Raw genomic sequence first — 22,500 nt, forward strand, 5'->3', positions numbered from 1 at the left:
AATAATAATAATAATCATAATAATGACATTAATAACTGCTTATCCAACAAACACCCCTGTCAATCAATCAATCACAATAGTAAATGATGATGATGATAAAAAAAATTTAAAAAAGATATTAATAACTGCTTATCCAACATTGAAACATCCCTATCAATCAATCAATCACAATAGTAAATGATGATGATGATAATAATAATAAAAAAAAAAAAATAATGACATTAATAACTGCTTATCCAACATTGAAACATCCCTATCAATCAATCAATCACAATAGTAAATGATGATGATGATGATAATAAAAAAATAAAAAATAATGACATTAATAACTGCTTATCCAACATTGAAACACCCCTATCAATCAATCAATCACAATAGTAAATGATGATGATGATAATAAAAAAATAAAAAATAATGACATTAATAACTGCTTATCCAACATTGAAACATCCCTATCAATCAATCAATCACAATAGTAAATGATGATGATGATGATAATAAAAAAATAAAAAATAATGACATTAATAACTGCTTATCCAACATTGAAACACCCCTATCAATCAATCAATCACAATAGTAAATGATGATGATGATAATAAAAAAATAAAAAATAATGACATTAATAACTGCTTATCCAACATTGAAACACCCCTATCAATCAATCAATCACAATAGTAAATGATGATGATAATAAAAATAAAAATAAAATAAAATAATGACATTAATAACTGCTTATCCAACATTGAAACATCCCTATCAATCAATCAATAACAATAGTAAATGATGATGATAACAACAACAATAATAATAATGACAATAAGAACTGCTTATCCAACATCCCTATCAATCAATCAATAACAATAGTAAATGATGATGATAACAACAACAATAATAATAATGACAATAAGAACTGCTTATCCAAGAAACCTCCCTGAGCGCAGCTGTCATATCAACAATGACGGCCACCTGAACGAATGCCATTTAGAAACGGCACAGACCGACCCGTCCAGCACTGTGCTTCACACAGGGCCCCCCCCCCTCCCCCCGTTTATGCCACACACTGAATGATTGATCCAGGAAAAAAAAGAAATAACAGAATGGCAGATTTATATTTGCCTCGGGGTGGAGGTGGGGGAATTCTTCCCAGTTCAGTTGTGTTCCAGTCTATATTATATTTGAATAAGTATAAATTTGTATTTCTTTTTCTTTTATCACAACAGATTTCTCTCGTGTGAAATTTGGGCTGCTCTCCCCAGGGAGACAGCGTCGCTACACTGTGGAATCACACACACACACACACAAGGACACACACACACACGGCCACACACACACACACACACACTGCACACACACGGACACACACAATTAGGACGCACGCACACTTGTTTCCGGTATCAAACACACACACACCGACACCACACAACACACACACTACACACACACACACACACACACAGAGAATTTCCAGTGTGGGGTGCTGCAGTGAGGAAAAGGGGGAAGCTGGAGGGGTCATTGAGAGAAAGGAAGCATAGGAAGGAAGCATAGGAAGAAAGGAGGGAAGGGAGGAAGGAAGGAAGGAGGGGCACCTAATAAAAAGAGGGGAAGGGGAGGAGAGTGGGGAGGGGGGAGGGGCAGTAGGGGTGGGGATGGGGGGGGGGGGAGGGATGGCCAGTATTTCTCTTTACTTGTCGCAGACGTCGATCGGCAACAAGCATGACTCACTCACCTGCTGCTGCTACTGCTGAGAGAGAGAGAGAGAGAGAGAGAGAGAGAGAGTAGTGTCTGTGTCTTGTCTGTGCCCTCACTGCAGAGTGAATGGAGAGAGAGAGGGGGGGGGCCAGAGAGAGGGGGAGAGGGAGAGAGAGGGACGGGGGAGAGAGGGAGAGAAAGAGGGAGAGAGAGGGGGGAAGGAGAGGAAAAGAGAGGGTAAGGGAGAGAGAGAGAGAGAGAGGGAGGGAGAGGGTGAGAAAGGGAGGGAGAGAGAGGGGGGAAAGAAGAGAGAAAAAAGACAGAGAAGAGAGCAGAGAGAAAGAAAGAGAGAGCTTTTGGGAGACAGAGAGAAAGCGGGAGAGAAAGTAAGGGACAGAGAAAGAGAGAGGGAGAAAGAGAGAAAGGAGAGAGAGAGAGATGGAGGACACACACACACACAGATTCAGAGACAAAGACAGACAGCTCTAGACAAAGAAGGTCAGGAAGGAAGGAAGACACAGACAGACAGACAGACAGACAGACGGACACAAACAGGTGGAGCGGGCAATGAAGGGAACCAAAAAGAGCGGCGTCAGAAGTGACATCAAAGAAAGCCGGCTGGACTGGTTCAGTGCTTTGTCTGTTAGTGCTGTGTGTTACATGGGGTAATACACCTCCCTCAGGAATAATGCAGTCAATCAACCACACACACACACACACACATCGGTGCACACACAGAGGCACACGCACACACAGACACACACACACATTCTGCTCAGCACACACATATCACACACACACGCACAAGAAAACCTCACGCACACACACACCGGCACACACACACAAACCACACACACGCACACGCAAACTACACACACAAACAGCACACACTCACACTGAACCCCCAACCCCCCACACATAAACAACACACACACACACACACACACACACATAAACCACACACACACACACACACACTCACATAAACTACACACACACACACACACACACACACAATCTCTTCAGGTCATCCGGTTCAGTTTCCACAGCTACGTCAGTCCCATTCCATTCATCTCTCTCTATAGAGAGCTGCTTTTGTTAAAAGACAGCTGTTGTTCGTTCTGAGTCACATCCAAGATGTTAAGGGAGAGAGAGAGAGAGAGAGAGAGAGAGAGAGAGAGAGAGAGAGAGAGAGAGAGACAGACAGACAGACAGACAGACAGACAGAGATAGAGACAGACAGAGACAGACAAGACAAGACAAGACAAGATCTTTATTATGGAGGGTAATAGATAAGGAAGTAACATGCTTTTTTACATCCAGCCCTCGCCCTAAAGAGGGAATAAAGCTAAAAAAAAGGAAAGTGAGCAACAACAAAAACAACAACAAATCATGAAACACAATCAAAATGCACCATTATTTCACCATTCACAGCCATTCCACAACCCCCCCAAAAAACAACAACAAGAAAACAAACAAAATCATGAAATACACACACACACACACACACTAAATAAATAGATTAAAAAACACACACAAAAAACCTAAAAGAAACTAAAAAAGAGAGAGAGACAGACAGAGAGAGAAACAGACAGAGAGAATCAGACAGACGGAGACAGAGAGTGACAGTCACAGAGACAAAGGGAAGGGAGGAAGGTGGGGGCGTGGGGGGTGGGGGTAAATGAAAGGAGAGACAAGAGATAGAGAGAATGAATGAATGAATGAATTTTATTTCAGAGGGTGACAGAATAAGCAACAATGCTTTAATTTTTTTAAATTTTTTATCCAGCCTCCAAAAGGAGAAAAGTGGAGAAACAAATAAACAAATGAATTGCAAATAGCATCACATTACATCAAACGAGAAACGAAGAGGAAGAAGAAGAAAAAAATCAAAGCATCACATCCAGTACAAATCATGAGAAAGGACTACATAGAAATTGTACACATAAACGCAATCACACTCTTTAGAATAACGTATATGCATGCGCGAAGAAATACAGAGAAAATACAGACAGACAGACACACAGAGTGCGAGCCAGTTGCATTGCTCGGACGGAAGAGCCTAGTATGGTCGTAACCCGCTACTAACTGTGTGTAGTATGGAACTGACCAATGGCGTAGTTCGGTCAACGTAGGCATTTAGTCACGTGTAACTGTCAAAAAGTTAGACGCAAAAAATGCAAAGCTCTGGCACCAGCTTGTAGAGGGACAAAGAGCGGGGTGGAGAGATTGAGATGTAAGAGGGAGACAGAGAGTGAGAGAGAGAGAAGAAAAGGGGTGGAGAGATTGAGATGTAAGAGGGAGACAGAGAGAGAGCGAGAGAGCGAGAGAGAGAGAGAGAGAGAGAGAGAGAGAAGAAAAGGCTATTCATATTCAGCACGCGTCTATCGTGTATCGCTTTACCTGTGTTTCCATGCATCCCACTCCATTCAAAGCTTCTCACACAATACACTGCTGCCGCACACACGCCGCGCGCATACGCCCGCCTGCACGCACACACACACACACACACACACACGAACACACAAAACACCATGCTCACAAGCACTGACACACATATGCGGGTGGCTGCCATGCCAGAATAGGTTCCTGCCAACGTACATGACATCGATACATATTTATCTACATGTATACATACACAAGACTCAATTCATTGCTCAATGTACATTAAAGATATATATATATATTTGTGTGTGTGTGTGTGTGTGTGTGTGTGTACACACACGCGCGCGCGCACGTGTGCAGTTCAAAAAGCGGTTTCTCAAAATTTTGTCGCTCTTTACTACAATGATCACCACTGAAAAGAAAACACACCAAATTAGGAGCATTAACCATCAAAGTCAGCAACTTTCTCTCCTTCAAACTCCTCCAGAGACTCGTCGTCTTCTTCACCCGCAATCATTCTTTTCAACACCGCTTTCATTAATGATATCATAATCAAATAAGTAAACAAACCACACACAAAAAAGCAAAAACAAAAACAAAGACCCCCCCCCCCTTCCCTCAAATAAAAAAAACAAAAACAAGCAAACACACACACACACACACACGTATAATTATGTACACACACACACACACAAACAAACACACACATATATATGCGCGCGCGCGCGCGCACACACACACACACACAATTACGCCATCCCGACCTTCCCAAACACGCACCCCTCCCCACTCCCGCCACACACACACACACGTCTGACATCAACCCCACCTTCCTCCCCACAAAACATCACTTCCTTCCATCCACCACACCACCCACACACACGTCAATTACTAACATGAGGAGGGGATGGGAGTCAATATCACCTCCCCCCCCCCCCCCCACCTCCCCTCCCCAACTCCTCCACCGCCCCTGTCTCCTCCCTCCCCCACTCCCCCTCCTTCCACAGCGTCCATTCCCCGCCCCCTACCACCCCCCTCCCTCCCTCCCCCTCCTTCCACAGCGTCAATTCCCCGCCCCCCTAACCCCCCCCCCCCTCCCTCCCTCCCACCCATCCCCACCCACTCTACCCCTCACCCTCATCTCACTCCCCCTCCCCCCCCCCCCCCGCGTCTCCCCCTCCCCTCCCCACACACTCCCCACCACCCCCTCAGCGTGCGGGCCATTAGTGCTGGCCCGTTGCTATGGTGACATCACACTACGCACGCGCGCGCGCGCACACACAGAGCAGACCAACCATCAGCATCTGCGAAGTCAAACACACACACACACACACGCACACAGAGCAGACTAACCACCAGCATCTGCAAATGAAGCACACACACACACACACACACACCACACACACACACACACACCAGACTAACCACCAGCATCTGCTAATCAAGCACACACACACACACACACACACACACACACACACCACACACACCACCACCACCACCACACACACACACAGACTAGCCACCAGCATCTGCTAATCAAACACACAAACACACACACACAAGAGCAACAGGCAACAAGAACTGACTGTCCCTTCCCTTATTACTTGTCCTGGCCTGGAGAGAGGAAGGGTAGTGGTGGTTGGGTTGGGGGCTAGTGTTTGGGAAGCTGGGAGGGGGTAGGGGTGGGGAACTGGGGGAGGGAGGGAAGGAGGAGGGAGACGTGACAAAGCCGAGGGACAATGGTGAGAAGGGTGAGGGGGTGGGGGTGGAGGGGAAGGGGAGGAGGGTAGGAGGGGGAGAGAGGGAAAGGTGGTGGGAGTTGGGGGGTCGGTAATGTCTGGTCAGAGGTTCAGGGACGAGGTCCCCCCCCCCCTCTCTCTCTCTTTGTCACTTCCTGTCTCCATCTCTCTCTCACACACACACTTTCTCTGTCTCCATCTCGATCTCTCCCTTCTCTCTCTCGCTCTGTCTCTGTCTCTCTCTGTGTCACCTCCTCTCTCTCTGTCTCTCTCTCTGTCACCTCCCCTCTCTCTCTTTGTCACTTCCTGTCTCCACCTCTATCTCTCCCTTCTCTCTCTCGCTCCGTCTCTGTCTCTCTCTGTGTCTCTGCCACCTCCTCTCTCTCTGTCTCTCTCTGTGTCTCTGCCACCTCCTCTCTCTGTGTCTCTCTCTGTGTCTCTGCCACCTCCTCTCTCTCTCTCTCTCTGTGTCTCTGCCACCTCCTCTCTCTGTGTCTCTGCCACCTCCTCTCTCTGTCTCCTAAGGACGGGGGACGGGGGAGAGGTCAAAATGTCAACCACTTCAATGGAAGCCAGTAAAATATTTTAAATGTTGTTTGTTTGTTGCTGTTTTTTTTAAGTATTCATACCTTTTTTTTCTATAAAACAAAACAAAACATGTCGTCAAAAGGTTTTGTTGAATTCGGACTGCTCCCTCTCCATGGAGCGCGTCGCCTTTGGTGCAAATCCACACATCATAATCATAATAATAATCATCATAATAATAATAATAATAAAGATAACATCACCACGGTGCAGTGCCACAAATAACAATAACAACAATAATAATATTTAGAAAAAACAATCAAACAAAAAAACAACTGCAAATGCATCTATAGTTTATATATCAAAGTGGGTTTTTGTTCTCTACACATTTTCCAGCCAGGGACAATTAACCCATTAGTTGCCGCACGGTGTGTTTAGTTTTTTGGTTTTTTTTTTTTCACGAACGCTGAGATGATGCACACGGGACCTCGTTTTCATCGTCTTACTGTTGGTCGCCGTTCTTTCTCTGTCTCTGGGCCTTGCAATTGGAATGAACTTCCTCTCTTTCGCTTCGTCAGGTCTCTGCACTCACCTCTTTCAAGTCTGGCCTTAAAACCCACCTCTTCCCAAAATAGCCTCCCTTCCCTGCCTCTTCCTTGTCTTCAGTTTCTCCAGTTTTAGAGTTATACATGGGTGTGAATGACTGGTGCGAAAGCGCTTTGATTTGTCTCTGCACAAGATTCAGCTCTATCTAAATATAATAATAATTATTATTATTATAATTATAATCATCATCCGAATGACTAAAGATGTATTCTCCACCAAAAGCTTCGATCAATTCCCAGGAAGTTTCAAAAGCGTCACGGGCTGACCCATACACGCTACGCCACATCTGCCCATATATAATAGAAAAGAAAAACAAATAGGATGCAGATGCCTGAACCCCCCCACAAACCAACGCGCTGGTCAAGGCATCTAACTGTTCACACGAACTGTCTGGAACTGACATATAATCTCCACACACCAATAATCCAATCCTGGCTCTGTGTCTCTCTGTGTGTCTCTTTGTCTCTCTGTGTGTGTACATCTCTCTCTCCGTCTCTCTCTCTCTCTCCCTCTTGCTCTGAGTGCATGCATGTGTCAAAATGTGTGTGTGTGTGTGTGTGTGTGTGTGTGTGTGTGTGTGTGTGTGTGTGTGTGTGTGTGTGTGTGTGTGTGAGAGAGAGACAGGGAGGGAGAGAAACCCTTTTTTAAATACATTCTTTTTCTAATTCTTTTTTGTTTTTTTAAATTCTTATAACTGATCAGTATCAATCAAACACTGCCTGACAGTTAACCCTTCTGATCTGCAAGAGAGGGAAGGCGGTGAGCACGACTGGGCGCAAACAACAACAACAACAACAAATTCAATCACTTTATCTGTGAACACATCGAAAATATTTTACGTGATCATAAATTTGAACTCCACCCACACACACACGATCCGACACTAATCATCCACACGTGCACACAACGTTGGAGAGAGAGGGAGAGAGAGAGGGGGGGGAGGGGGTTCAGGGTGGGTGGTGGTGGGGGGGGGGGGCAGACTCACATCCTCTGCTAAAACTATTGACTTCTTTATGTTTTTGGTACCCCCCATCCCCCTCACCCCCTCTGCCTTTAACTGTCAGAGAGATAGAGAGAGTGTGAAAGAAAGAAAGAAAGAAAGAGAGAGAGAGAGAGAGAGAGAGAGAGAGAGAGAGAGAGAGAGACGGAGACAGAGTCACAATGACAGAGAGATGGAGGGAGACAGAGGGAGGGGGGGTGGATGGAGGGAGGGACAGAGACAGCGAGAGAAAGAGAAACAGGGAGAGAGAGAGGAATGAAGAGGCTGAGATGTAAGAGGGAGAGAGAAAGAGAGAGGGAGAGAGGAGAGAGAGAGAGAGATGGGGGGGGGGGGGGGAGTGAGGGACAGTAACAGAGAAAGAGAGACAGAGAGAGAAAGAGAAACAGAGAGAGGAATGAAGAGGCTGAGATGTAAGAGGGAGAGAGAAAGAGAGAGGGAGAGAGAGGAGAGAGAGAGAGAGGGAGAGAGAGAGAGAGGGAGGTGGTGAGGGATAGTAACAGAGACAGAGAGCGGACTGAAGCGGCTGAGATGTAAGAGGGGGGGGGGAGGGAGGGGGGGAGAGAGAGAGGAGAGAGGGGAGAGAGAGAGTGGGGGTGGGGAGCGGGAACAGTAACAGAGAAAGAGAAACAGAGAGAGAACACGTGCTGGCAAAAAATGTTCCTGATCAGTACAGTCACGAAGGAGGAGGAGGAGGAGGAGGAGGAGGAGGAGTAGGAGGAGGAGGAGGAGGAGGAGGCGAAGGAAAAGAAACAAGAACATATTGGGATGAAGACATATCTCTCTGAGTCTCTCTCTCTCTCTCTCTGTGTGTGTGTGTGTGTGTGTGTGTGTGTGTGTGTGTGTGTGTGTGTGTGTGTGTGTGTATCTCTTTTTATCACAACAGATTTTTCTGTGTGAAATTCGTGATGCTCTCCCCAGGGAGAGCGCGTCGCTATAATACAGCAACACCCCCCCCCCTTTTTTTTGTATTTTTTCCTGCGCAGTTTTTATTTGTTTTTCCTATCGAAGTGGACTTTTTCTACAGAATTTTGCCAGGAACAACCCTTTTGTTGCCGTGGGCTCTTTTTACGTGCGCTAAGTGCATGCTACCACACGGGACCTCGGTTTATCGTCTCATCCGAATGACTAGCGTCCAGACCACCACTCAAGGTCTAGTGGAGGGGGGGGGGGGGGGGATATCGGCGGCTGAGCCGTGGTTCGAACCAGCGCGCTCAGATTCTCTCTTCCTAAGCGGGCGCGTTACCTCTAGGCCATCACTCCAATATAAGCCATTGCACTAATACGTCACCACCACGACGATGACGATGACGACGAAGACAACACTTACCCTCCACCTGTGGGGTAGCCGGGTGGAAGTCCTCCATGGGCTGGGTGCAGGCGAACAGCGAGTAGCGGTTCCTGTGGGCCGACATCCTGGACGCTCTGGGGGTACTCCTCTGAGTCCTCATCATGGTGGGCATCACCAGCCGCTACCACCACCACCACAATCACCCTCACCACTATCACCCTCAGCCACTGTCAGCACCAACAAGCACTATCACCCTCAGCACACACCACCACCGTGTAATCCCTCTCCCTCTCTCCTTTCACAAGCTCGACCAATACAACGCCTGGCCCCTTCTCCCTTCCTCACAAGTCGCCGTTACCGTCATCATCGTTGTCGTCGTCATCTTCTTCTTCTTCACACGGTACGGGATCAATCAACCAGTCCACATCGCTCTCTCGAATCACATCACATCCTCCACCAATCAGATCGTCGCTTTCTTCACGTGCCGCTGGGGGATTGGTTAAGCTTTCATCACCACTGACCAATCCACGTGCAGTCTTGTCTCACAACCAATCAACTCTTTCCCTTTTCACGTACATACACACAGGCCCGAAAAATCCGTCGTCATCTTCTTCATCGACCAGTCAGCGTCGGGTAGATATCTCCTCCATGAAAGCTAGCTCAACCCACCAATCACATAATTTTATTCACTTTCAAGAAGGCACACAAGCCAAAAATGTCATCTTCTTCACTTGACCAATCAACACAGGTCTCTCTTCTCTGTGTCACAGCCTAGTGAGGAGGAAGGGAGGGGGGTGGGAGGGGGGAGGAAGAGAGGGAGAGGGGAAGGGGTCACCTCTGCCAGATGGGAGTGACAATGGTCCCGTGGTCTGATGATCTATTAACCAAACAAGGCCACAGCAAGTTGAGGACAGATGGCTGGTCAGTCCAGTCCAGTCCAGTCGGTCAATAGCCCCGCCGCTAATGACCACCAAGTCTCGTTCTTGTCACACACACACACAGATACGACATACACACACACACACACACACAGATAAGACACACACACACACACAGAGATACGACACACACACACACACACACGGCACACACACACACACACACACATACACACACACAGAGCAACAACGACTTCTCGGCAAGTTACTTTCGCAGGCAATTCTGACAGGAGAGCCCTGTCGTGTGTGACATCACAGCCTGTGGCTTACGTCACTGAACCACCACCACCACCAACAACGCGCGTGGACTTCGACATGGTCAGTTAGCAGACAGATGTCAGTTAGCAGACACATGGACATGGTCAGGTAGCAGACACATGGACATGGTTAGTTAGCAGACACATGGACATGGTTAGTTAGCAGACACATGGACATGGTCAGGTAGCAGACACATGGACATGGTTAGTTAGCAGACACATGGACATGGTTAGTTAGCAGACACATGGACATGGTTAGTTAGCAGACACAATGGACATGGTCAGGTAGCAGACACATGGACATGGTTAGTTAGCAGACACATGGAGATGGTTAGTTAGCAGACACATGGACATGGTTAGTTAGCAGACACATGGACATGGTCAGGTAGCAGACACATGGACATGGTTAGTTAGCAGACACATGGACATGGTTAGTTAGCAGACACATGGACATGGTTAGTTAGCAGACACATGGACATGGTCAGGTAGCAGACACATGGACATGGTAGTTAGCAGACACATGGACATGGTTAGTTAGCAGACACATGGACATGGTTAGTTAGCAGACACATGGACATGGTCAGGTAGCAGACAGATGTCAGTTAGCAGACAGATGGAGAGCCTGACTGGAAGGCAGGTGATAGTAATGTGTAGAGCTGAGTAAGTGTAAACTGTAGAGTTGAGTAAGTGTAAAGTGTAGAGTTGAGTAAGTGTAAACTGTAGAGTTGAGTAAGTGTAAACTGCAGAGTGAGTCAGTTAGCAGACAGATGGAGAGCCTGACTGGAAGGCAGGTGATAGTAATGTGTAGAGCTGAGTAAGTGTAAACTGTAGAGTTGAGTAAGTGTAAACTGTCGAGTTGAGTAAGTGTAAACTGTCGAGTTGAGTTGTAGTATGTGTGTGCTCCGTCTCTTTAGTAACTCCGTCATATCAGAATATTCTGGTCTCCAGTCACTGTACCTCGCAAAACTTCCTCACAGAAACCACGGCCTTTGTTGTCATAAATAAGTAAAGACAGAAGGAAAAGAATAAATAAATCAATAAATCAGGAAAAAGAAAGAAATGTATAAACAAATAAATATATCACGTAAAAAAACCGAAAAGAAAGAAAGACGAATTAATACTCAAATGAATATACCACGAAAAAGAAACCAAGAAAGAAAGGAATAAATATCTAAACAAATAAATCGTGAAGAAGAAAAAAATCCACAAAATACGAAAATAAAAACTATGCAAAAATCTCGCTGACCATAAGAAATGCGAAACCAACTCGACACACACAAACAGAAACACACCCAACTTTTGCATGAAAGCCACAACAGGCCGGACCTTCGCTCGCCACAAGCATAGAGCTTCCCCCTTCGAACACCCGACAGACAAACGCAGACACACACACACACACACACACACGCACACCAGAGTAACACTACATCTGATGTAATGCTAAGATTACACAGTTTGTACCAAAACAAAATATTCGACAAGCATAACAATTCCTGTCATGAAAGCGATCTAGCGACAGATGATGATGATGACATGGATACTTATAAATATATGCGTGTGGATTTATAAAACGAAGTAAAACAATAATTGTAGATGGAAAGAGAGAGAGAGGGAGACAGAGACAGAAATACAGAGACAGAGAGAGACAGAGAGAGAAACAGAGAGACAGAAACGTGGAGACAGACAGAGAGAATATCATAACTGTATTCTAAACACGAAACACTGTCTCGGCAACCACGCTTCGCTTCTTCTTCCTCGAGGTACATGAGTAATAGAAAACACACACACACACACACACACACACACACACACACACGTGTACGCCACACACACACACACACACACACACACGTGTACGCACACACACACACACAACCAGCACGTCACGGCAATCACACATCCCCCTACATGCATGCCTTCTGCCTTCACAACGTCCTCGCGGTATCGACCATGTCCTACAGGATCAGTCACACCGGTTCCTGCCTGTGCATGGGTCTGCCATGACCCCTCAAGCGTCGTCCGTCACACACACACACACACACACACACACCACACACACACACAGCCCTCAGACCTGGGTCTCTTCCAAACACAGTCCATACAAACTTCGCCAAGTCCGTGACAAACCAGATTCTCGTGCTCCTATCACGACACATGTCAACACACACACTGACAAGACTTTGCTGTCGTAGAGATCACTAAGCATCACTGTTACGCTGCTCCCCCCACCCCCTCGCTCCCCCCTATCTCCCTCCCCCTGCCCCACCAACCTCCTTCCCCATCTCAGCAGCAAACATGGGCCAGCCCCTCTTGAAGAGTAAGCCTGGGTTTGATCAGAAAGAGACAGAGACAGAGAGAGAAAGAGAAGGCTGAGCTGTGTCAGTGTGTCCTGTTTCCTGTTAGCAAACAAACCCTCAACCATCACCGCACACCCTCACAATCCACACCCCCCCACCTCCCACACACATCCGCTTGACCACTGTTTGCCTTCCGGCCATTGTTCTCTGATTCTGAGTTCAGCTGACTGATCTCTTCTGTGGCACGTTCAACTGGTTGGTGAACAACAACGCATTGTATGGATGATAGTTTATCAACAGTCAGACAGACTACAGCCTCAAACTGCATGGATGATAGTTTATCAACAGTCAGACAGACTACAGCCTCAAACTGCATGGATGATAGTTTATCAACAGTCAGACTACAGCCTCAAACTGCATGGATGATAGTTTATCAACAGTCAGACAGACTACAGCCTCAAACTGCATGGATGATAGTTTATCAACAGTCAGACTACAGCCTCAAACTAAATCCAGGACCAAAGTGCCTTGAATGTATGTGCTTTGGAATTATCAATTGTCAAAGGCGCGTAATCTTGAAGTTGAACGGGCCATCTCGAACGCGTTAGGTTTTTGGGAATTAACAAATGGTCGAAAGTGGACAATCTGTTAAGAACTGTCAACAGCTTCACACGTAACTTATAATCCGAAACAAGGCTACAGACAGTGATTACAATAACTCCATCCGTCGGTACAGTTATAATTAAAAAACAAAAAAAAAACACGGCTGTGGACAATGATGACAACCATCCCATCTGTCAGAAGCGTTAAATGAGATAGCGGGTCTCAAAACACATACTGTCTTCAAAGATGCTCAAACATTGTACACACGTTCAGCTGGATACTGGACGTTGGAAAAACCACTGACCAAAAATATACCTTTCGAGTGGGCTTTTTGTTTTTAAAATGCAAGTTTTTGACAATCACTCTTTTTCAGGGTGTGTGTGAAAAGATACATGTATGTGTGGAATGTTTCCAAATAATGCCCCCAGCCGGTACATGAAATAAACTGCTAGCTTTGTCTCACCTTGCCTTTCGGATCGGAACACACACACCTGCTATTGGAATGACATTATCAGAAAAAAACAACACACACACACACACACACACAGACATGGTTACAATCCTGAGGTCTAACAACACTTCCACAGAACAGACGTTAAAGAAAATGACTGAAGATCTCTGACGGTCGTGAGGAAGTAAAGTAGCCATACCAGTGGAGGGAGAGGGTGGAGGGGGGGGGTCAAGGCTTAGGCTTTGAGGGAAAAAAAATAATGACAATACTAAATGAATACATTTAATGAATAAATAATAACAATAATAATAATTATGGTATTTGTGAGCCGCAAAATCTGAAGAAATCAACTCTAAGCAAGCGCGCACACACACACTAAAATAAAATAAAAATTAAAAAGAAGAAAAACGAAGAAAAAAGGGCAAAAAAGTTCTCAGGAGAATCCCTCTCTCTCTCTCTCTCTCTCTCTCTCACACACACACACAGAGGATGGCAGTGCACTGAAGCAATAATACGCACTCCCTGGGGAGGAGAGCAACCCGAATTTCCCACACAGAAGATCTGTTGTGACAAAAAGCATTTACCACAGACTATAATAAAACAGAACACAGCAGGAGTATAGCACAGAACAGTACACAACACCACTGCACTACAATACTCACATTGATCTAAAGTTACCTTCAGTGTATCGAACTGCATGGGGAGGAGGGGGGGGGAACGACCCTCCCTCTCCCATCAAATCCGACAAACCTGCATCACACGATAATGCCCCCACCCCCCTCCTCCCCCATACCCCCTCCATCCCTCTCCCTCCATCCTCTTACCTCCTTCATACTCACTCCCTCCCCCTCCACATTGCACAATGTCAACTGCCTGATCTTTTTTTTTTCTTGACGGAAGAGTCCAGACTCGCCCAGTTCCATGAAAAAAACAACACCAACAACAAACCAAACAAAAACCGTCACTCACACAACACGTGTAAAACCTAAGAGTGGAGCTCCAGTGAACAAACGTTGCACCCTTTACAAGCACAACTACCAGGGTTACACAATAAACACATGGTTTATTTGTACGTGCAATTCCAATGCGTCTTTAACATTTCTTGAGTGTATAAACCTGAAAGAAAAAAAAAACACCAACAGAACTACACAGTGTCTGTAAAATTTCAGAGTGTATAAACCCGAAAAAACCAAAGAACTACACTGTTGCGCATATACCGATATATGAAAGAGACCAAACACATTATCGCCTCAGTCACAGTCTATCGAACTTACGCGCGGCACCTAACCTGATTAAAATATCCTAGGCGTGTGTCACATTTCTGGATGTACAAATGCAGCGCACACACACACACACACACACACAGAGCAAATCACACACACGCAAAAATGGCAACCTTTACTGCACTGTTGCGGACGTGCTAACACGTCGAATACGTCAGCACCTCAGCTCGAAAACCACACACGGCACATAACCGGATTAATTATTAATTAATCAAATGCGTCTGTCGCATTTCCGAAGGTATTAATATAAACAACACACACACACACACACACACACACACAACACAACACTGCTTCACAGTACAGGCCAAACACACACCACCGTCTCCAAGAATCGAACTCAGGCAAGACAGCTCGCTCACCAGATGAAACCAACCAACCATCTCCGGTCCTGTATACAGTGAATTAATGAACAGTCTGACAAGCAAGTCATGGCCTTGAACAAGTCAACCCCAACTGATAATAGTACAGTAGTACAGGCAAAAAACCCACCAACAACATCGGAATTCTGTGCACACTTGTGGCCAATCAATCATCAATCATCTTGTCAGTCTCCTCCCGCTCTCTCCCCCCCCCCCCCCCCCCCCCCAGAATTCACCTGTCCTTGAACACTAACCTCGTCACCGTGAAGACAGATCTGTCATCTGTCCCCCCCCCCCCCCGTCCCCCCACCATCCCCAAACCAACCAACCTTGTCACACTGTCTGTCACTTCCATCATCCACAAACTTCGGAAACAGATGGATGTGAAACTAAAACTACACCACACAGCCCTCAAGGCAACGCACACCTATCGCTATGATCCAACTTCTCTCTCTCAGTCTCTCTCTCTCTCTCACTCACACACTCTCCCTCTCTCTCACACATACATTCTCCCTCTCTCTCTCTTACAAACGCACACACACACAACACACCCACAAGCTGCTGCATGGACTATTTTTTCCTGCGTGAAGTTTCATTTTGTTTTGTTTTTTTGTTTTTGTTTTTCTCCTATGGAAGTAGATTTTTCTACAGAATTTTGCCAGGAACAACCTTTTTGTTGCCGTGGGTTCTTTTGCGTGCGCTAAGCGCATGCTGCACAAGGGACCTCGCTTTATCGTTTCATACGAATGGCTAGATCCTATACGATCCGAAGACTACATCTACTTTTACTTCCAGCGTGGCAAACTCTTCCCAGAAACACTTGTCAACGGCACAGAATGTATGACGTATGTATATTTTGACTGGGGTGAATGTGACGTGCTTTATGTTGCTGCCATCTGGGCCAGTGTGACGCGGATAGATTCTGCTACTGCCTGTGTTGATTTACATTATTTTCTTATGTCATTTAGTCTTTAAAAAAATGTATATTTAATTGTAAAGCGCGATGAGCCCCATCTGAGACAGGGGTACTGCGCTATAAGACTGCATTTTCATTATCATCATTACTATCATTATCCTCCTAATTATTATTATAATCATTATTATCACCGACGCAGCTGATCTTCCCCTTTTTTGTAGCAACACTCCCGTTACATGCGACAATAACAACACGCCGACGAGTGACACAACACCGCTAAAAAAAACAACACCCCCCCAAAACAACAACAAACAAAACCGACGCATGCTAAATATTGTCGCCCGCGACAACATCTACCAAGGACACGCTGCCTTTAAAAATCAAAAAACAAAAACAAAAAAAAACCAAAAACAAACTCAGCAGGTCGGGTTCTGGTCAACGCTGACCCAAGGTCAATGAGCGGCTAGCTGGGTGTCCTCACCACTTCAGTCCTGGTGGTGTTGTATTGAGGGGGTTAGGTCCAGGGCCACAACAGCCGACATGGATTAAAACTAAGGCACCACTAAGCTGAACTAAAGCCGGATCACACGCCTGACACATTTCGTCCAGCATGCAGTTGTCCACCCCTACCCGCTATACAGCTTGCACGTTTTACACAGCGCTACAAGGTTGGTGGACTGGGGTGGAGGTGGGGTGTGTGTGTGTGTGTGTGTGTGTGTGTGTTGCGTTTGTTAGTTTCACATTTTGTGTTGCGTTTGTTAGTTTCACATTTTGGTCTGCGTACGTAATAACATTGATGCTATGTGTTTTTGTGTTACGTAAACAAAAAAGTGTTTTGTAAAAAAGCACATAAAACTGATTTCTGGACAGTTGTGGACTAACAATATCCATTATCGTTATTATATTTGAAATGGACGAGAGAGAGAGAGAGAGAGAGAGAGAGAGAGAGAGAGAGAGAGAGAGAGAGAGAGAGGAGTGTATGTACATGTGTGTGTATGTGTATGTGTGTGTGTGATTGAGAGAGAGAGAGAGAGAGAGAGAGAGAGAGAGAGAGAAGAGAGTATGTTCATGTGTGTGTGCATGTGTGATGTGCGTGTGTGGTTGAGAGAGAGAGAGAGAGAGAGAGAGAGAGAGAGAGAGAGAGAGAGAGAGACAAGACAGCATGTACACACACACACGACCATGTCCCCCTGGCAGCCTACAGCCAGGTCAGTAACTGTCTCCCACAAAGCCTCCACTCCTCAGCCGGGATTTTGCCCACGTCAAAGACAGCATTGATAGCAACCACCACGGTACTGAAATATAAATAGAACTCTCTCTCTCTCTCACAGAGAAAACTTCCGCCAACACAAATTACACTCAGTTTTGTCACATAACAGCTTTCTAAACTTGAAGGTTTCACGCACACTGAGTGATGACAGCCAACGGTCCTTTCAAAACACGCCAGTATGTGGTGTGCACACTGCACAGGCACATCACAAAATCACCACCACCACCACCACCAGCACTGCCATGTACGTATGTATGTACGTATGATAAAGTCAGTCGTAGTCCGACTATGACCACCACCACCACCACCACCACCACCAGAGCAGCAGAGGATCAAGGCATCAGCTGTCCTGACATTCTCTGGGCAGGAATTTATGAATCACCACCAAGCACTAAGAGCTGTTTGCTCCGAGAGTCCCTTACTGGCACTTTTTTGTTTCTTTTTTTTCCTTCTTCTTCTTCTCTCTCTCTCTCTCTCTCTCTCTTTCCCCATGGCATTGCGCATCGTGGGGCTGAAACGGCAGAGGGGGCACGGCAGCCTTGGGAAGGAAGGAAGGAAGGAAGGAAGGAAGGAAGGAGATAAGAAGTGATAAACAGAGGAATCATCACAACACTCTGCAGGAATACATCGGGGCGGGGTGGGGGGTGGTATATATACAGACAGCAAGTACAGACGGAGCACCGTGTTCTCATAAACCTCTCCGGGGTTCTATTCTTATCGGTGATGCCTTTTAGTTCCCCCCCCTCCCCGAGCCCCCCTTCCTACCTCTCACCCTCACACCTGACTTTTCCATACAGCACAGTAGCCACTCACAGTACACTGAGTCCTCAGACTGGAAGGTACCACTGAGATGTGTGTTTACATACACAATATATGTATATGGAAGGTACACACACATGTGCAGCCATCACGACGCCTTCCATGTCGGCTAGATTTTGACTGTACTTTGACAACCATCTACCTGAAGATCTAGTCATCAACCCCATCCACATGTAATATGCGGCTTCTGTTCAAACGTGTGTGTGTGTGTGTGTGTGTGTGTGTGTGTGTGTGTGTGTGTGTGTGTGTGTGTGAGTGAGAGAGAGAGAGAGAGAGAGAGAGAGAGAGAGAGTGTGTGTGTGTGTGCGTTGTGTGTGTGTGTGTGTGCAGTATATGCATGTGCCCAAGTTTTTAGATTGATGTACCATGTTATGTACTATCCCCACCCCACCCCCAATATTCCTTGTGACCCCGGTACACTTGGTAATGAAGACATATTCTATTCTATTTGAATGTCTTGGCCAAGTTACATCCCCACTCTCTGGGCATTGAAGCTGTTTGGACAGACGGAGTTGAGACGGCAGTTCCTAAATACCAGCGTGTCCCCAAGGCTGCGGTATTAAAAGCCACTGAAAATCTTGCCTCCTAGTTTGAGAGTCAAGTCCTTCACAAAAGACTTAAGCTGTAAATGACTTCCCAATGCAGTGAAAAAACAACAACAAAAACCACACTGATCATACAGCTTTCACTGTGCTGTTGGCCAAACAGTATGAAAGCTGAGGTAAATCTCTGACATCAGTGGGCGGTTTTCTGTGTTTCTTTTCAGGACTTTGACATCCACGGCCATTCCCGCCTTTGCACTCCACTTTCGTGGCTGTGCAGACGTATCCATGTTGTTGTTTCCACAGCTGGTCACTGAACGCTGACATGGATTACAGCTAGGATCTCTTGCTGTGTGCATTCGATCTTCCGCGAGCGTGGTATACACGACGGGGGTTGGTTCACTGAGGCACTAGGCAGCTGATGTACACAACAGTTCAACAATCACTCTCCATCTTCTTCTTTTTTTCTTTTTCTTTTTTTTAACCCACCAGGCGCAGTGAACAGAATCGGAACCCAGTCCCTTCGAACTCCAACGACCGGCGCAATAGCCGAGTGGTTAAAGCGTTGGGACTTTCAATCTGAGGGTCACGGGTTCGAATCTCTGTAACGGCGCCTGGTGGGTAAAGGGTGGAGATTTCTCCAATCTCCCCAGGTCAACACATGTGCAGACCTGCTTGTGCCTGAACCCCTTTCGTGTGTATACGGCAAGCAGAAGATCAAATACGCACGTTAAAGATCCTGTAATCCATGTCAGCGTTCGGTGGGGTTTGGAAACAACACCCCCGAAAACGGATTTTGGGTGCCTACATGGCGGGGTAAAAACGGTCATGATTACACGTAAACGCCCACTCGTGTCCATACGAGTGAACGTGGGAGTTCCTGCCCACGAACGACGACGACGACGACGAAGACGAAGAAGAAGAAGAAGAAGAAAGTCAAGGCTTTAACCACTCGGACACTGTGGCTTCAACTGAAAACACAACGTTACGGCCGCCACTGCTGTTAAGTGCACGGCACAACACAGACAGTCAGTAAAAAAACAACAACAAAAAACAAACAAAACAAAAAAAAAACCCTACAAAATAACCAATAGTAAAAAACCAAAAAACAAAAACAAAACAAAAAATAAACAACAACAAAAAAACCCTACAAAATAGCAACAACCAAAACCAAACCGGAGGACTGGCAGTGGTGAACACCCGAATTTTGACATACCTTCAGGTAGGACACTATCATCATAACCACTTTGTTATGGTTCATACTTAAGGAGCTCCCAAAAGGTACGTAGCAGTGTGTGTGTGTGTGTGGGGGGGGGGGGGGGGGGGGGGGGGGGGGGGCTGTGGGCGCGCGAAGTCAGTTCATCCGAACGTGTTTGCCGTTTTGCGCGTTCATCAAAATACTGTCTAACGTTCCGATTTTTATCATAGTTTCCGCTGCTGAGAGAAAAAACAAAAACAAAAACAGAAAAATATAACTTCATTTTTTAATGAAAAGAAGAAGAAGAAGAAAAGAAACAAGACGGAGGTCTTCACCATAAAAAACCCAAACCAAAAACAAACAAACCAAAAAAAAAAGCAAAAAAAATGTTCATAAAGCGACAAAACAGACGAAGACAACATCTTCCCGGGAAAACAGTACTATCAAAACTGCACACTACAGAACTTCTCTTGCCGGCCCCAAGTACTGCAACTGAACCCATTAACAACACCACACACACACACACACACCAGTCACAAACACATAGCTCAGTAAAAACTCTGAAACGTCGTCCAGATTTAACCCCCCCCCCTCCCACACACACATACACACACCCTCCTCTCTCCCCCCCAGTCCCCCCAAAAAACAACAACAACAACAACCCCCAATCCCCAAACGAAACAGCGATGAAGAACTGAACTGAACACGCCCAAACACACGAATCACAACTTAATTATTTTCTTGAAAAAGAAACACTTTGCAGAACAATCGGCGGCAGTAGAAGTAGTAGTGGTATTAGTAGTAGCAGCAGCAGCGGTAGTAGAAGTAGTAGTACTCACTAGTGCAGTAGTAGTAGTAGTGGCAGGAACCATCACACCAAAAAAAGCACTAATGAAAAAACGAACACAGCCACAAAAAAACAACAACCCCCAAACCCCCACAGAACCCAACTAATTTTTACACAAGAAAACATAGACCACGCGCACACACTTTACACACACCCATCCTGCAATACTAGCAGCAGCAGCAGCAGCAGCAGCAGTATCAGCAGCAGCAGCAGCAGCAGCAGTAATAGCAGCAGCAGCAGCAGCAGCAGCAGCAGCAGTAGCAGCAGCAGTAGCAGCAGTAATAGCAGCAGCAGCAGCAGTAGCAGCAGTATCAGCAGTAACACTGCCAGCGGACAGCAAAGCCACACACACTGACATCGAAGAACAGCACAGCAGCCTCACACAATAAGACGGTGACAGAGACTGAGACAAGGCCTGTTGCTAAACAACATCTGCACACACACACACACACACACACACACACACTAACCTTTTGCACAAGCCGGCGACACACCAGTCCTCCCCCCTCCCCCAACCTCCCTCCCCTCCTCCCTTACCCACTAAACAACAACAACAGCGAGACACCCCGCAATACAAACCAGTACAGTATAATATAAACTGACACCCTCCTCCCCCACCACTTACACAGCACAACAGCGGACAGCACGTGCTGTCGGTCAAGGACAATATTATAATGGTGGGGGCAGGGGGGTGGGGATTTGCCAAACAGACTAGCTTGCTGCCATGCCAGCCCGCCACAAGCCGCATCATCATCATCATCATCATCATCCGAGTTCACACACTGCATGCAGTTCTACACTGAGCGTGGCCAGACCTCTCTCTCTCTCTCCACACCAAAACACATCATGAACGTCGATGTCAGCGACACACACACACACACACACAGAGTGAGAGAGAGAAAGAGAGAGAAAGAGAGAGAGAGAGAGAGAGAGAGAGAGAGAGAGAGAGAGAGAGAGAACAGTGTGAATGGTACAGAGACAGACAAGACAGAGACAAAGTGAAAGCTAGCTCCCCCTCCCCACCCACACACCCCCCTCACCCTGCCCACACACACATGGCACAATCACATACACAGAGAAAGAGAGAGAGAAAGAGGGAGGGTGAGAGAGTGAGAGAGGGAGTGTGAAGTGTGAATGGTTTAATATTGTTCAGGCCTTTCTACCCGTGACAATAGGGGTGGGAAAGGGGTGGGGACTCCAATGTTAACATCCGTTAGGAAAAAAAACAACAACGTCACTTTACAGGAGAGAGAGAGCGAGAGAGAGAGAGAGAGAGAGAGAGAGAGAGAGAGAGAGAGAGAGAGAGAGAGAGAGAGAGAGAGAGAGAAACAGAGAGAGACAGACACAGACAGAAACAAAGAAAGAGAGAGAGAGAATCAGAGAGAGAGTGACACACACACACACACACACACACACACACAAGACAGCCAAGCCACAAACACGGTGCACGCTCACAGCACAGCACAGCACAGCACAGCAGCA

General features: G+C 46.3%; 1 protein-coding gene across 5 annotated transcripts in view; it reads right to left on the minus strand.

Annotated features, from left to right (window-relative positions):
* The window catches only part of LOC143284931 (SLIT-ROBO Rho GTPase-activating protein 1-like), a 308,900-nt gene that overhangs the window by 77,844 nt on the left and 208,556 nt on the right, over positions 1-22,500 (minus strand). The window contains exon 1 of one of the 5 annotated variants that reach the window (XM_076592083.1): positions 9,275-9,867. The exons of the other annotated variants lie outside the window; for them this stretch is intronic. Within the exon in view, the coding sequence (XP_076448198.1) occupies positions 9,275-9,407 (133 nt within the window). The 5' untranslated portion in view covers positions 9,408-9,867. Of the gene's footprint in view, positions 1-9,274; positions 9,868-22,500 lie in introns of those variants that run through there. 5 annotated transcript variants of the gene reach the window in all.

Source organism: Babylonia areolata, chromosome 8 (assembly GCF_041734735.1).
Source record: "Babylonia areolata isolate BAREFJ2019XMU chromosome 8, ASM4173473v1, whole genome shotgun sequence".
NCBI classification, from domain to species: domain Eukaryota; kingdom Metazoa; phylum Mollusca; class Gastropoda; order Neogastropoda; family Buccinidae; genus Babylonia; species Babylonia areolata.